The sequence below is a fragment of the Sceloporus occidentalis genome, unplaced genomic scaffold, assembly GCF_023333645.1.
Source record: "Sceloporus occidentalis isolate IW3139 unplaced genomic scaffold, rSceOcc1.0.p SCAF_1, whole genome shotgun sequence".
Lineage (NCBI taxonomy): Eukaryota > Metazoa > Chordata > Lepidosauria > Squamata > Phrynosomatidae > Sceloporus > Sceloporus occidentalis.
In genome coordinates, this window is record NW_028316981.1 from 318,435,986 (window position 1) to 318,451,235 (window position 15,250).

At 44.6% G+C, this 15,250-nt stretch overlaps 1 protein-coding gene across 6 annotated transcripts in view; it reads right to left on the reverse strand.

Annotated features, from left to right (window-relative positions):
* Positions 1-15,250, reverse strand: part of CNTFR (ciliary neurotrophic factor receptor) — a 558,243-nt gene that overhangs the window by 70,394 nt on the left and 472,599 nt on the right. For all 6 annotated transcript variants that reach the window (XR_016277980.1, XM_089498469.1, XM_089498443.1 and 3 more), the window contains one exon: positions 8,175-8,341. Coding sequence is in view for 5 of the 6 variants with exons in the window: in XM_089498469.1 (XP_089354595.1) it covers positions 8,175-8,341 (167 nt within the window). In the remaining variant the exon portion in view is untranslated. The remainder of the gene's footprint in view (positions 1-8,174; positions 8,342-15,250) is intronic.

Sequence of the window (15,250 nt, forward strand, 5' to 3'; positions counted from 1 at the left end):
CAAGGTTACAACAGGGGAGCTTTGTCACTGACATAGACTCCAAGAATCCTAGAGTTGGAAGAGACCTTGTGGGCCGTCCCATCCAAGATGAAGGGAATGCTGTGGATATAGTATATCTTGACTTCAGTAAGGCCTTTGACAAGGTTTCCCATGACATTCTTGCAAACAAGCTTGTAAAATGTGGGCTAGACAAAGGAACTGTAAAATGGATCTGTAATTGGTTGACCAGCCAAACCCAAAGGGTGCTCAACAATGGCTCCTCTTCTTCCTGGAGAGATGTGACCAGTGGGGTGTCCAGTGGGGCTCTGTCCTGGGCCCAGTGCTATTCAACATCTTTATCAATGACCTGGATGACAGAATTGGGAGCATACTTATCAAATTTGCAGATGACACCAAATTAGGAGAAATAGCTAATACTCCAGAGGACAGGATCAAAATTCAAAATGACCTGAACAGACTAGAAAGCTGGGCCAAAGCTAACAAAATGAAATTCAACACAGAGAAATGTAAGGTACTGCACTTAGGGCAGAAAAATGAAATGCACAGATATAGGATTATGGGGGACACCTGGCTGAATGAAACTACATGTGAAAGGGATCTGGGAGTCCAAGTAGACCACAAGTTGAACATGAGTCAACAGTGCGATGCGGCAGCTAAAAAGGCCAATGCAATTTTAGGCTGCATCAATAAAAGTATAGTGTCTAGATCAAGAGACATAATAGTGCCACTGTATTCTGCTCTGGTCAGGCCCCACCTGGAATACTGTGTCCAGTTCTGGGCCCCACGATTCAAAAAGGACATTGAGAAACTGGAGCCATGTGTCCAAAGGAGGGCAACTAAAATGGTCAAAGGTCTGGAAACCTTGCCCTATGAGGAATGACTCAGGGAGCTGGGAATGTTTAGCCTGGAGAAGAGAAGGTTAAGAGGTGATATGATAGGCCTGTTTAAATATTTGAAAGGATGTCATATTGAGGAGGGAGCAAGCTTGTTTTCTGCTGCTTCAGAGAACAGGACCCGGAACGATGGATGCAAGCTCCAGGAAAAGAGATTCCACCTCAACATTAGGAAGAACTTCCTGACAGTAAGGGCTGTTCGACAGTAGAACACACTCCTTCCTCAGAGTGTAGTGGAGTCTCCTTCCTTGGAGCTGGTAATTTTATCAAAGAAAGAGATTAGATTTGTCTGGCATGACTTGTTTCTCTGAAACCCATGTTGACTTTTTGTGATTATGGCATTGCCTTCTAGATGTTCACAGACTCTCTGTTTAATGATCTGCTCCAGAATCTTTCCTGGTATCGATGTCAGACTAACTGGACGATAATTGTTGGGATCCTCTTTCTTGCCCTTTTTGAAGATGGGGACAACGTTTGCCCTCCTCCAGTCTGCTGGGATCTCTCCTGTTCTCCAGGAGTTTTCAAATATGATTGCCAATGGCTCCGATATTACTTTTGCCAGTTCTTTTAATACCCTTGGATGGAGTTCATCTGGTCCCAGAGACTTAAATTCATTTAGATTAACAAGGTGTTCCTCTACTATCTCTTTACTTATTCTGTGCTGAAATTCCCCTATTCTGTCCTCTGCTCCATTATCCTCAGGTTGAGCCCCTTTTCCTTTTCTGAGAAGACTGAGGCAAAGAAGGTGTTGAGTAATTCTGCCTTTTCTCTGTCTTCTGTTAGCATTTTGCCATCTTCTCCACGCAGTGACCCTACCATTTCCTTCTTCTTCCTCTTGCTGCGGACATATCCAAAGAAGCCCTTTTTATTGTTCTTAACCTCTCTAGCAAGCCTGAGTTCATTCTGCGCTTTAGCTTTTCTGACTTTACCCTACACATGCCTGCTATTTCTTTGAATTCCTTTTTCGTGATTTCCCCTTTTTTCCATTTCTTATACATCTTCCGTTTCAAACTTCGCTCGGTTGAAAGTTCCTTAGTCATCCATCCTGGTTTCTTGAGACTTCTCCCGTTTTTCTTTCTCACTGGAACTGTTTGAAATTGTGCCTTCAGTATCTCCCTTTTGAGAAATTCCCATCCGTCCTGAACTCCTTTATCTTTTAGTACTTCTGACCATGGAATCGCCCTCAATACTTCTCTAAGTTTACTGAAATCCGCTCTCCTAAAGTCTAGAATGTGTGTTTGACTCTGCCTGGCTTCTCCTTTCCACTGTATTACAAACTCCAGGAGAACATGGTCACTTCCACCTAAGGATCCCACCACTTGCACCCCATTAACCAAGTCATCCTTGTTGGTTAGGATCAGATCTAAAATAGCTGACCCCCTTGTTGCCTCTTCCACCTTTTGGACCATGAAATTGTCTTCCAGGCAAGTGAGGAATTTGCTAGACCTTGTGGATTTGGCTGAGTTTGACTTCCAGCAAATATCAGGATAGGTGAAGTCGCCCATCACTACTACATCTCTCTTTTCTGACTGTGTGGTCATCTGTTCTAGAAAGATATCATCCAATTCCTCAGTCTGACTTGGGGGTCTGTAGTAGACTCCCACCGTAACATCCTTGTTGTTTCCCTCCCCTTTGATTCTTATCCAGATGCTCTCCACCTGGCTTCCATGATTGATGTCCTGGATCTCTTCACTGGTGTAAATATCTCTGACATATAGTGCTATTCCTCCTCCTTTCCTGTTTGGCCTATTTCTCTTAATAAGGTTATACCCCTCTATTTCCACATTCCAATCATGAGACTCATCCCACCAGGTTTCAGTGAGGCCTATTATATCATATTTGCTTTGCTGTACTAGGAGTTCGAGTTCATCTTGCTTATTTCCCATGCTCTGTGCATTAGTGTAGAGACATCGCAGACCATGGTTCCCTTTTACTTGCTGCCTGTGCAAGTTTTTTTGCCTCCCACTGCTGGGTCCTTGCACTGTTTGCCTTGTTTCCTCTGTGTCATTTTGACTATTTTCGCCATCCCTTTCGCCTTCCTTAATATTGTCTCCCTTCCCCTCGGAACTCAGTTTAAAGCTCTCCTGATCAAGTTCTTGAGACTGTTGGCAAAAACATTTCTTCCAACTGGCGTGAGATGCAACCCGTCTGTTGCAAGAAGTCCCTCCTCATGGAACCGCAGCCCATGATCGAAGAATCCAAATCCTTCTCGGCGGCACCATCTGCGAAGCCAGTTGTTCACATCTGCTATTTTCCTCTCCCTTCCTGGACCATGCCCTTCAACTGGCAGAAGAGACGAGATGACAACCTGTACATCCATTCCTTTCAGCTTCCTACCAAGCGCCTCGTAATCCCTTTTGATGTTCTGAATGCTGTGTCTTGCAGTATCATTAGTTCCCATGTGGACCAAAAGGAAGGGGTATTGGTCAGTAGGCTTGACCAGTCTTGTCAGCCTCTCTGTCACATCACGGATCTTTGCACCTGGAAGACAACACACCTCTCGAGACATCTTGTCAGGCCTACAAATCACTGCTTCTGTACCCCTCAGCAAGGAGTCCCCCACTACGACCACACGCCTCCTCCAAGGCTTAGCAGCGACTGTTCCCTCAGGTGGGACTCTCAGGCTCCCCTGCTCTGTCCCTGAAGTCTGTCCATGCTGCTCTTCTTCATCCTCCTTGATAAGGGAAAGAGCTTCGAATCGATTCTCTAGCTGCAAGCTCCCCGAACAATTCCTTCTTGGCTTACTTCTCTTCGTGACATTCCTCCAGCTGTCTGCCTCCTCTGTTTGGCAAGTGACCTCTTCCACCCTAGCATCTTCCTCTGCGTGGTACTCATCTAAGATGGTTAGTTCTATTGTGTCCAGGAAATCCTCTTGTTCCCTAATATGCTGAAGTGTAGCTACTCTGGACTCCAGCTGCTGCACTTTCTCCTCCAAGAGTGCTACCAACTTGCACTTGGTGCAGGTGAAGTTCTCCACTTCTGTAGGCAAGAAGAGAAACATCCCACAAGAGTTGCAGGTGACTGCGGCAGATCCCTCGTTGTCCATACTGCAAAGTCTTTAGTAATAAATATAACAGTCAATCTACTGGGAATACTTCTTTAAAGGAATGTACTGGCTGCTGTCTTACACTTAAAGGGAAGGTTCTGTTTCAATATCTGATTCTAACCTGATGCCACTTGAGCAGAGTTGTTGAGTTAAAGAAAAGTAAAATTCGCGCGGCTCTGGAAGTTGGTATATAAAGCTAGTCTGCTAGCTCCGCCCCCTTGTGACTCACAGATGTGACTCACAGAAGCTCCGCCCCTTCAGCAACGAGCACACGGTCTCAAGCACACGGTCTCAAAATGGCTGCCAAGCAGCTCCTCTCCTTCTCCTCTCTCTGGCCGGACTGTTCTGGAAGGCTCTGGAAGGTGGTATATAAAGCTAGTCTGCTAGCTCCGCCCCCTTGTGACTCACAGATGTGACTCACAGAAGCTCCACCCCTTCAGCAACAAGCACACGGTCTCAAGCACACAGTCTCAAAATGGCTGCCAAGCAGCTCCTCTCCTTCTCCTCTCTCTGGCCAGACTGTTCTGGAAGGCTCTGGAAGTTGGTATATAAAGCTAGTCTGCTAGCTCCGCCCCCTTGTGACTCACAGATGTGACTCACAGAAGCTCCGCCCCTTCAGCAACGAGCACACGGTCTCGAGCACACGGTCTCAAAATGGCTGCCAAGCAGCTCCTCTCCTTCTCCTCTCTCTGGCCGGACTGTGAAAGTCTTAGTAGACTACAAGCGAATATGAGTCAATGGTGTGATGCAGCAGTTGAAAAAGCCAATGCAATTCTAGGCTGCATCAGGACGAGTGTAGTGTCTAGACCGAGGGAAGTAACAACCCCACTCTGTCCTGCTTTGGACAGGCCTCATCTGGAATACTGTATCCAGTTCTGAGCATCACAATTCAGGAAGGATATTGACAAGGAGAAGGAAGGAGGATCATTAGCAGCAACAACAAGTGATACCCCCCCCCCCAGTCTTGAAATGAAAAAGTCACCCACTCAATTGGATATTCTGAAAAACACCATTTGGATATTTTTAAAACTCCAAGAACTACCGAGTTATAAATACTGCATCTTCCCAACACATTCCTTCTGTCTGCAGGAGACCTCTCTTCCACTGACCTGGAGGGGGCCTTTCTTCTGTCCTCCCTCCTCTTATGCTGCATCTTTTCAAACCAGCAGCTGCACTTTGAGCTGCAAGCACAAAGCCAAGCAATATGTTCCAACAGGCACAGTGTGGAAAATTTGTTCTCCCACAATGCTTAAAAAACAAAGAAAAAGAAAATCCATCTGAAAAACAATTGGATTTATAGCTGATAGATTTTTTTCTTTTACTACATAACTCTCGTTAAGGGATTTCTAAACTGCATCTGGCACAACGGCTATTCTTCAGTGTATCTACATGATTATAGGCAGAATCTTGCTGGTGTTTTATGCATGTGTAGGTTCCCCAACATGAGAACCAGTGTGGCACAGTGATTTGAGTGTTGGACTATGACTCTGGCGACTGGGGTTCGATTCACAGTTTAGCCATGAAACCCATTGGGTGACCTTGGGCAAGTCATGCTCTCTCAATGGCAAATCCCTACTGAACAAATCTTGCCAAGGAAGCCCAATTATAGGGTTGCCATAGGGTTGCCATAAGTCAGAAATGACTTGAAGGCACACAACAACATTCTGCTGCAGAAATACTGTAATTGGATATTTCATTCAAATTTGCAAAACTGGAGTTGGACAGGCAGCATTTCTGTGCATGTGCAGATTTCCATCTGTTGGATTCAAGTGCTGTAAATGATCAAGTGGAACCCAGATTGCAGATCTGCATGTTCATGTGCATTCAGGTGTGCATTTAGTTGAACATTTGGGTGTGTGAAACACAAAATTTTGCAGCACAAGCAACTCCACATGTGAAGCTTTACATTACTCAATCCCAATGTACAATCTCTATTTCCCTACCTTTCCACCACAGAGTTAGATCAGTTGAGTGCCACTTTAATTGTCTTGGCTCCTTCCTGTCAAATTCTAGGATATGTGGTTTTCCTTGGTACTTGTATTTTTTCTGCTAGTCCTTAATTCAGGGGAGAGGATTAGATTTTCTTTCAGAAAAAAAATCCTGTGGCTTCCCCAAACCACAAATCCCAGGACTCCTGCGGACAGAACCATGGCAGTTCAGGTGGTATCCAACTGCTATAACACTGTGCACTATTTACAGTATCAGGGATGGAAAGGAATTTTGTCAGTTCCCTGGAGAAGAGAAGGTTAAGAGGTGATACGATAGCCCTGTTCAAATACTTGAAGGGATGTCACATTGAGGAGGGAGCAAGCTTGTTTTCTGCTGCTCCAGAAAACAGGACCCAGAACAATGGATGCAAGCTACAGGAAAAGAGATTCAAGCTCAACATTAGAAGGAACTTCCTGACAGTAAGGGCTGTTCGACAGTGGAACACACTCCTTCCTCCTTGGAGGTCTTTAAACAGAGGCTGGATGGCCATCTGCCGGGGATGCTTTGATTGTGAGTTCCCGCATGGCAGAAAGAGGTTGGACTGGATGGTTCTTGTGGTCTCTTCCAATTCTATGATTCTATGATTCTATGAAAATAATTTACCCTGCCTTTGCAAATGTCACTGTTACTGAGACAGTTAACACTGTGGGATGTGCTGTGCTGAGAAGGAGCGTGAAGCTTGTAGCTCAAGTGCCATTTTAATTGCTTTTTAATTTCCTGCTCCCAGATCTGAGACCCTCTTTCAATTTCGAATGTTTGCACAGTTAGTCTGAAAAGTCCCGTTCTCTCCATCTGCTTCAGGTATCTCCTCACAACAAAGAACAAGTGGTACTTGGTGTGTGAACTCGGCTGATATCTCTTCTGCAATTCTGATAAAGAGCCAACCTTGAGCATCTCTCCATCTATCTGGGTGGAAGGCTCTGGTGAGCAAGGGGGGCATTACTGGTGGGGAAAGCAAGCGGTGGGTCAGAGGCAGTGGCTTCAGAGGAAGAGCTGAGCACTCCAGAATAATATGAACTCAAAACGAAGGGGAAGGGGCACATTTCTCCCACTGTAATTTAAAATGGAAATGTGGTGCAGCTTCTCACAGCTGGAAACTAATCACTGTTGGAGCATAGCTGTTGCAAGGGATCGCAAAAGGACAGACCCTTCATTTCCGACTCCATGAACACTCTTCCATCTTGTGGGTGAGAAAAGGGAGTTTTCTGCTGGAGGTTCCTTGCTGTAGGAAATGGGTGATGACCATTCCATTTGGAGGACTGTCCCTTAACCCAAAGACAGGGTGAATCGACATGGCAATTTAAAGTCAAGTCCAGTTTTCCTCAAGATCGTAGAATTGGGAGTGGAGGGCTGGATGACAGAAAGAATAGAGGGGAAGTGGCTTCAACCACCAGGCTTCCACCCTTGTTCCCATCATGGCCAAAGGATCCCTGCTCTACATTGGCATCAAAAGGGTTATTTGGGGGTTAATAGGACCAGTGTGGTGTAATGGTTTGAGCGCTGGACCATGACTCTGGAGATCAGTGTTTGAATCTGAGCTTAGCAATGGAGGCCCACTGGGTGACCTATGCTCTCTCAGCCTCAGAGGGAGGCAAAGGCAAAGTCCCTCTGAACAAGTCTTGCCATGAAAGCCTTGCGATAGATTCACTTTAAGCCCTCTATAAGTTGGAAATAACATGAAGGCACACCACCACAACAAACAACAAAGTCCTAGCCAGCCAGCATTGTCTAATGGTTTGAGTGTTGGACAAGGATGCTGGGAAGCCAGCATCTTAATAGCTGCTGGGTGATCTGGCACAAATCACACTCTCTCAGCCTTAGAGGAAGTCCGTGACAAGCCTCTTCTGAAAAAATCTTGCCACCTCCCCAAACCCCCAATGATAGGGTTGCCATAAGTCAGAAACAACTTGAAGGCACACAACAACAACAAGGGTGCTTAACACAGCGATTCTGCAAAATGTGTAAACACATTTTTATTAGGTTAGATTATTAGATTGTTAAATTATCAATATTGATGGGGGGATGGATGGAAAGAATATTCATTACTGTTCGTTATTGAACAATGGGGTTCCCAAAACTCAATAAGCCCTTGTATGAAGAATAGAGCGCTGTCAAGGGTTCTTTACACCTTGCCAAGTTTTTTTTTTCTTTTCAGAATGATTCTATGCAAAAGCAGAAATGGTGAGAATGAACCAGGACTGAAGCCCATAAGCTCCCCAAGGCTGGAGGTTTAGTGCCCAATTTACCTATCATAAATTCGTCGAAGGAGATGGTTGTGGAGCTGCTGCCCAGTGGGTTGGTGGCGGTCAGAGTCACCCGGTACTTCTTGGAGGAGAAGAGGTGAAGGTACTGGATGTAACACCGGTTCTTGGCAGGTATGTCCTTCTTGCACACAATCTCCTTGGAGTCATGCCTAGAAAAATAAGGAGGTTTTAGAAAAAGAAAAGAACAAGGAGAGATCAGATGAGAAAATGAAGGTTGGGTGAGGGAGAGAGAAGGTTTGGGAGGTTTCACCGGTGGGTATTGCTGTGCTGAAAGCAAGGAGAGAGACTGTTCCTCCCCTTCCATTGCAATATCCACACTTTAGGACTACAGTCACTATTATTTAGCTGAATAATTAAAAATCAGCATACAGTGTGCACTGCAGAAATAATGCAGTTTGACATTGCTTTAATTGTCATTACTCCATCCTACTACATACTGCTACAGCCATTATTACAGGAGAGAAGCTCTTATGGCTGCAGGAATCTATCACATACCATGCAGCTGCGGACAGGTCTACATAGGGACCACCAAATGCAGTGTTCAAACACAAATCAAGGAACACAAAGAGACACTGTAGACTGGGTCAGCCAGAAAAATTAGCAGTAGCAGAACACATTATAAACCATCCTGGCCATAAAATGCTGTTTGAAACCACTGAAATTCTGGACCATGCCAACAACTATGAGGTCTGAATGCACAGGGAAGTCATTGAAATCCATAAACACCTGGACAACTTCAACAGGAAAGAAGAAACCCTGACAGTAAACTATGGCAGGGTACAAACTGTGCAGCTCCCTGATGCAGCAAAAAGAACCCTCAAAAAGCGGGTTCTTATTGTGGTGCGATTATGATACCACAGTGCACCAAAGGCGCACTTGTGGCATCATAATGGTGCTGTGATGTGCAGACGCTAAGCGTCCGTCACGTCAAAATGGCGGCGCCCATCTGTACAAGGTGCCGCCATTTTGACGCCCTTGTCACATGCGAGGGGTGAGGGGCATCTGGAAGTGCCGCCCCTTGCACATGATGAGGGTGCACTATAGTGCCCGTCTGTACAGAGCCTAAGGGCCCAAACAGACAGGCCAAAAGAAAGGTGTTTTGGGTCACTTTGGAGGTATGCTGTTTCAATGACACACACATCTTAAGAAGCCAGAAGCTGCACCAAAGCTGCACTGCAGGTCATAGGACTGGAGCGTGGCTTTGGCGTGGCTTCCGGCCTCTTAGGACGCATGCATCATTTAAACAGCATACCCCCAAAGTGACCTGAAGTAGCTTTATTTTGGCCTGTCTGTTCAGGCCCAGAGTTTGGCTACCAGTCCTGAAAAACACCAAAATCAAGATCCAGCAAATGCAAATGAAAACCACCCAGATTGAGGGGGGTTTCTTAGCAGACAATGGATCACTAATCAAATAGACAGGCTGTAGGCTTTGCCATTGCTGTCAATGTCTTTCTTTCAGTTAGTCTCAAAGATGCTACAAGATCTCTCTATGTACTGATTCTACAGAATAACACAGCTATATCATTGAATTCTGTATCACAAAGATTTCCTTTGATTGCACTGGCTGGTTCTCTGGATCTCAGCCTTAGAGCTCATGGGATGTGGACTTGCCTTCATCTACAAGCCCTTCCAACGGGGCTAGTGGCTCAATGGTTAAATGCCTGTACTGGAGCCACTCACTCAAAACCATAAGGTTGTGAGTTCAATACCAGCGAAAGGGCTCAAGTTCAGGCTTGCATTCTTCTGTAGGTGGCTAAAATGAGTCCCCAGACTCTGGGGGCAATTAGCTTACAGTTGTAAACCACTAACGAAGTGCTTAAGTGCACTGATAAGCGGTATAGAAATGCACTTGCTATTGCTATTCAACAACAGAACAATACACAGATTAACATGCAAATTGCTTCCTCTCAACTGGTATATATACCCCACTGTCTTCCAGCATTCTCTGAAGATGCCAGCCACAGATGCTGGTGAAACATCAGGAAAAAACTCTTCTAGAACATGGCCTCATAGCCCAAAAATCCCACAAAAAACTATGGTTGCCGGTCGTGAAAGCCTTTGACTTCACTATTGTGCATATCCAAAACAATAGCTCTGTGTGCGTAGTGCTACCTCCTTCTGTGTGGGTCACTAATAGGTATGCAGTTCTTCACTAATTTTCATATTAAAGCCAAAAACAAATAATTTTAATTAATTTCTTCCCATTGCAAGAAGTCTTTGAAAACTTTGTGCTTTTCAAAGCGTAATTGCAATTCAGGTCTTTTTCTAGGCAAAATTCACATGTGGCTATTTTGCACAGGAAAAAAAAAGCCTTTTCTTTGCAGGAAACAATTTCTTTGCACAAATAATAATATTCCTATATATAAATATTAGTTTATGTGCAAAAAGAGATATTTTCTATTCAGAAAAGCCTGTTATTGACACAAAACAACTACATGTGAGTTTTGCACTTAAGTCCTGAACTCTGAAGATTCTTGGCAGTCTATGATTCTTTTCATCAAGGTTTTCTTGACGCTGGAAAACCATATTTTAAAACTAATTTTAAATTAATTTCATTTTCCCCATCCTCAGTCACCAACAAGATGCCAGCCTATGCTTCTATGACACGACCAAGCCCTAAAGTACTGGACTAGCTCCAGAGCATATATAGGACACAAACAACATTTACAGGGGGACAAATACTTGCAGAATGCTGCCTGCTTAAAGATGTCAGATTTGCCCTTAGTAGACAAAGCTGTTGCGAGCTCCTCTGCCCAATCTCTTGTCTCAGAGTGTAAACTCACCTTGGCTTAACAAAACAACTGAACATGGATATTTCCTAGGGCCACTGCGGGGGCCAGAGCAGTCTATCTCTGCCTGGGACATGGAATCTCCAACCAGGCTGCCACAACTGGGAGAGAGAGAGGGCAAGCTACTTCTCCCATCTATTACCAGTCAAGCATCCTTAACTATAAACACTCCTACAAGCAGAATGTGTACTTAGAAAAAGCCTTCATACATTCACTGTTGCTTACTCCTAAACAAGTGTGCCTATCATAGACAAATTATTATAGAAATAATAGGTATGCTTTGATTGAGAGTTCCTGCATGGCAAGGGGTTGGACTGGATGGCCCTTGTGGTCTCTTCCAACTCTATGATTCTATGAAAAAAACTAGGGATCAGGGGTCATACTTGCCTCCACCCCTATTATGGGTACAAAAATATGGATGGGTGGAAGCAGAAATGACCTCTTGTTGATAACAAAGGGTGTGTGTGTGTGCGTGCGTGCGCGTGCCTGCCTTTGTGTGCAGATGATTTTGTATTAGTATGTATGAGAGGAAAGTGTATGTGATTGTGGTCTATCACTCACATTTCAAACATTTTCCCAAGAAACAGCCAGATATCTGATTATAAAAGTATATTCTTTGAACCCAATGTTCATAGAATTGCAGATGAGAAAGTTCTGGACACACAAATAAAGGTCCCAGTGGGAAAGTTCAGATGGATGCCTCATGTTCTCCTCATCCTTGAACATGTACATGAGGTTGATTCTGTTGACCCCCAGAATAATATCTGTTACAGTCACTGAATATAGAAGAAAGCAGCTCCATGTCCTTGTCATTCTGGAAGGGAAGCCTACGCTCTCTCCTGCACTCAAGATCAGAAGAATGATCCACCAGAGATGAACACTGGTATTGCAATCACACTTAGGTGATCCCAATTCTACTCCATGTGACCCGCAAAACTCCTCCTTGGGCTACTTGCTCTCTCAGCTTGACCCTCCTCACAGAGTTGTTGTGAGGACACATTAGGGAAGAGATGGAGGAAGATGTGCCATTGGGGGGTGCAGAGAGAGTGGATCAGGTAAGCAGGCAAACTCTTATCCTGGAGTCCAGAGTTCAAATCCCCCCCCCCCCAACACACACACTCTCTCAGATTCAGAGGAAGACAAAGGAAAAACCCCTCTGAACAAATCTTGCCAGGAAAACCCCATGATAGGGTTGCCATAAGTTGGAAATGACTTGAAGACAACCACAACTAAATACACAACATCCAAGGTCCTACACGGGACCATAGCTCCACCTGAGCAATTCAGCATCCTCTCCTCACACCAGCAGATGTCAGGCCCTTGGCGAGGGTGCTACTTTCTGGAGGGAACGGGAAGAATCAGGGAAGTAACTTGCACCATGCAGTAGCACCTGGTCTCTGCTGGGTATGCATGGAGTGAGGAATGGCAGTGCACTCTCAATGGGAGTGCACCCTTGTTTCCCTTCTCCTGGGACTCTACAGCAGCTGTGTCTTCATGATCTGAGTTATTTCCCTGATCCATGCCCTTCCTTCGTCTCTGGTGCTTGACAGATGTCCAGGATTGGAGCAGGCTTTCAGATGGAGGGCAAGAGGAAGACAGTAGCCCCCTGCACACTATACCAAAAAGAGATGAACCATGCCCTCCTTCTGTCCAATTTGGCAATGACAGTACTGACATTCCCACCTGCTTTTAAGATGTCCCAGTTTCTCTTTCTTCCTTCATCTTCAGCTTACTTCAGTTGTTGCAAACTGAGTGCAAAGTGCAAAAGTAGTTTCCACTCAATTAACTCAGTGGTGTGAGTGGGGTTTTGTCCTTCCCAGAAGGCTCAGGCAAAAGCAAAGTGCTGCAGCCTCTCCTAGCTTGTCTGTTCTTCTTCTTTAATAACTTTTGTCATCTTGACAACGCTCTCATTTTCCTTGGCCACATGTGGCCCAGTTTTCATTTGTGAAATGATGGAAGGTGTGATATATGTGCGCATGCGTAGAGCCAGCGTGGCAAACTGGTTTGAGTGCTGGACTATGACTCTGGAGAACCAGGTTCAATTCCCAGCTCCACCATGAAACTCACTGGGTGACCTTGGGTAAGTCACACTCTCTCAGCCTCAGGGAAGGCAATGGCAAACTCCCTCTGAACAAATCTTTCCAAGAAAACCCCTTAGGGTCACCATAAAATGGAAGCATCTTGAAGGCACACAACAGCAACAACAGCAACAACAAAGCTGCACTTATACATGCACACTCCACTAGCAGTATGTCTGCAGCTATGTGTGGCATGGATGTCATTCGGTACAAATTATGCACGCAGGCCTAGGACAATGTGAGACTGTAGAACGGGGATGGGCAACTGTGAAGGGCTAGGGGAGACCCTGGATGGCCACCCCCCCCCCCCCAACATTTGCTCCTGGAAAAGAGAAAAAAACCTTTATCCCCAGATGTCATCTAGGAACATGGGGACATGTTTTTGGGTCTTACTGGGTCCCTAGAGGGCATTTCAGGGCAAGACACTATTTTGTAGTGGGAATGCCCCCCATATATCATTTTGGGGCATTTCAGATCTCAAAAGATTTGGTCCCTGGGAGTCCCATGGGGCCTCATGCAGCTTGAGGACTGCACTTTGCCCACCGCTGTTGTTGAAAGAGGGCAAAAGAGGAGAAAGAATGTAAAATAGCCCAAATTCTGTGGGATAATCCCAACTAGGGAAAACCCACAGAATCAGTTGTTGCATTGTGAGTTGACACATAGGTAGCTCCCATTAATTCAATGGGTCTATGCTAGTTGAGGAAAAAAGCTGGGAGGTGATACCCTAAACAAACACAAGCAGGTGAATGAGCAAAAAGTTTAGGGGAGATGGACACTCGGCAATTTTATTTAAACAGTGTATTGCACTCAAATGCAATGAATGTATTTAAAAAAATTATTAAAATACAAAGCATGCGATCTATAAAAGGTAATTCAAGCCTGTGGGCCACGTCCTAACAGACATAAACGTAAAATGAACAATCAGTACTGGGCCAGAAAACTGCAAATCCCATGGGAACATATACAGTACATGAAATATCAGTTCATTTGTGCCTCACAGAATGAGATTAAAGGGTATACAACGGGTTAGAGAGTGCACAATGACTAACAAATTAAAAGGGATAATGCAGTATGCCCATTACAAAAGAATAAATGTTGACCAAACGCGTTTCGACATATGTGTCTTCCTCAGTGGTCATGTACAACTAATGAAACAATCTTGGAAAGGTACTCATAAGATGTATGGGGACATCCCGTCTCTATGGGTAAGTTGTAGCTCCTAATGGACCAAATATCCTGCCTGAAAGAATATACATGCAGGCAACTAGGACTGGGAGCTTGCTACTGTGTGTGGGACATCCCAGTCCTAGTTGCCTGCATGTATATTCTCCAATGGGATTTGGGACCCACTGTGTTAGAGGGTGTCATTCAGTTCAAATTAAGTCATAATAGGACCCTGATATCTCCAGATCATGGTCACCCCCAAAACTGCCACCCAAACTGAAATCTCATGCTGTTACTGGAAATTCTAGATCCAGAAAAATATTGGGAGATTGTGAGTGGGTTGGTGGGTGGGATTGCCCAGAAAATGGCACGCCTTGCAGAAAACATGCATTTCTGCAGAGAAGCAAAAATTGTGTTTGTGCAAAAATGCACAGTTTGCAAACCCTAAATTCTTTGTGAATCTTTCACAATTTCTTAAATTAAAGAAGTCTCAAGTGGGAGATTTATGTTTTAAAAAAGTTGCAAAACCACTCTCAGTATCACCTTGTCTAAGGAGGGAATGTTTGTGGTTTTCCAGCCTAATTCATGACAATGAAATAAGCAGAGATGGAAGTTTCTGGTTATTTCATTCTCACAAACTGCAATGGAAAATCTTAATGTGTGATCAAATCGGTTCCTGTGTTCCAATTATGTTTCCTTCATAATTGTTTTAGCTCAGCTATTTCCATAGTCCAATATTCATTCCTGAAACCCAGGAGGCTGAGTTTGTTTTGCCAATATTTCCTTGTTCCTCTGTGTGTATTTGAGAGCTTTGGGGTCTTCTCAATTTCCCCCCTTGCTCTTGCTCAGTGAAAACATGACTATGTTTGCCCTCTCCATTCAAGACACGCTCTAGTTATTTATACAAGACTGAACTCCCAATCTAGATTCATTAATGCAAAGTGAGTAAAAATACAACCCGGGTCACTAATTCATCCTCGAATCCTTGTTTTCAACGCTACAGATATTTTAATTGCATTTGAACGAT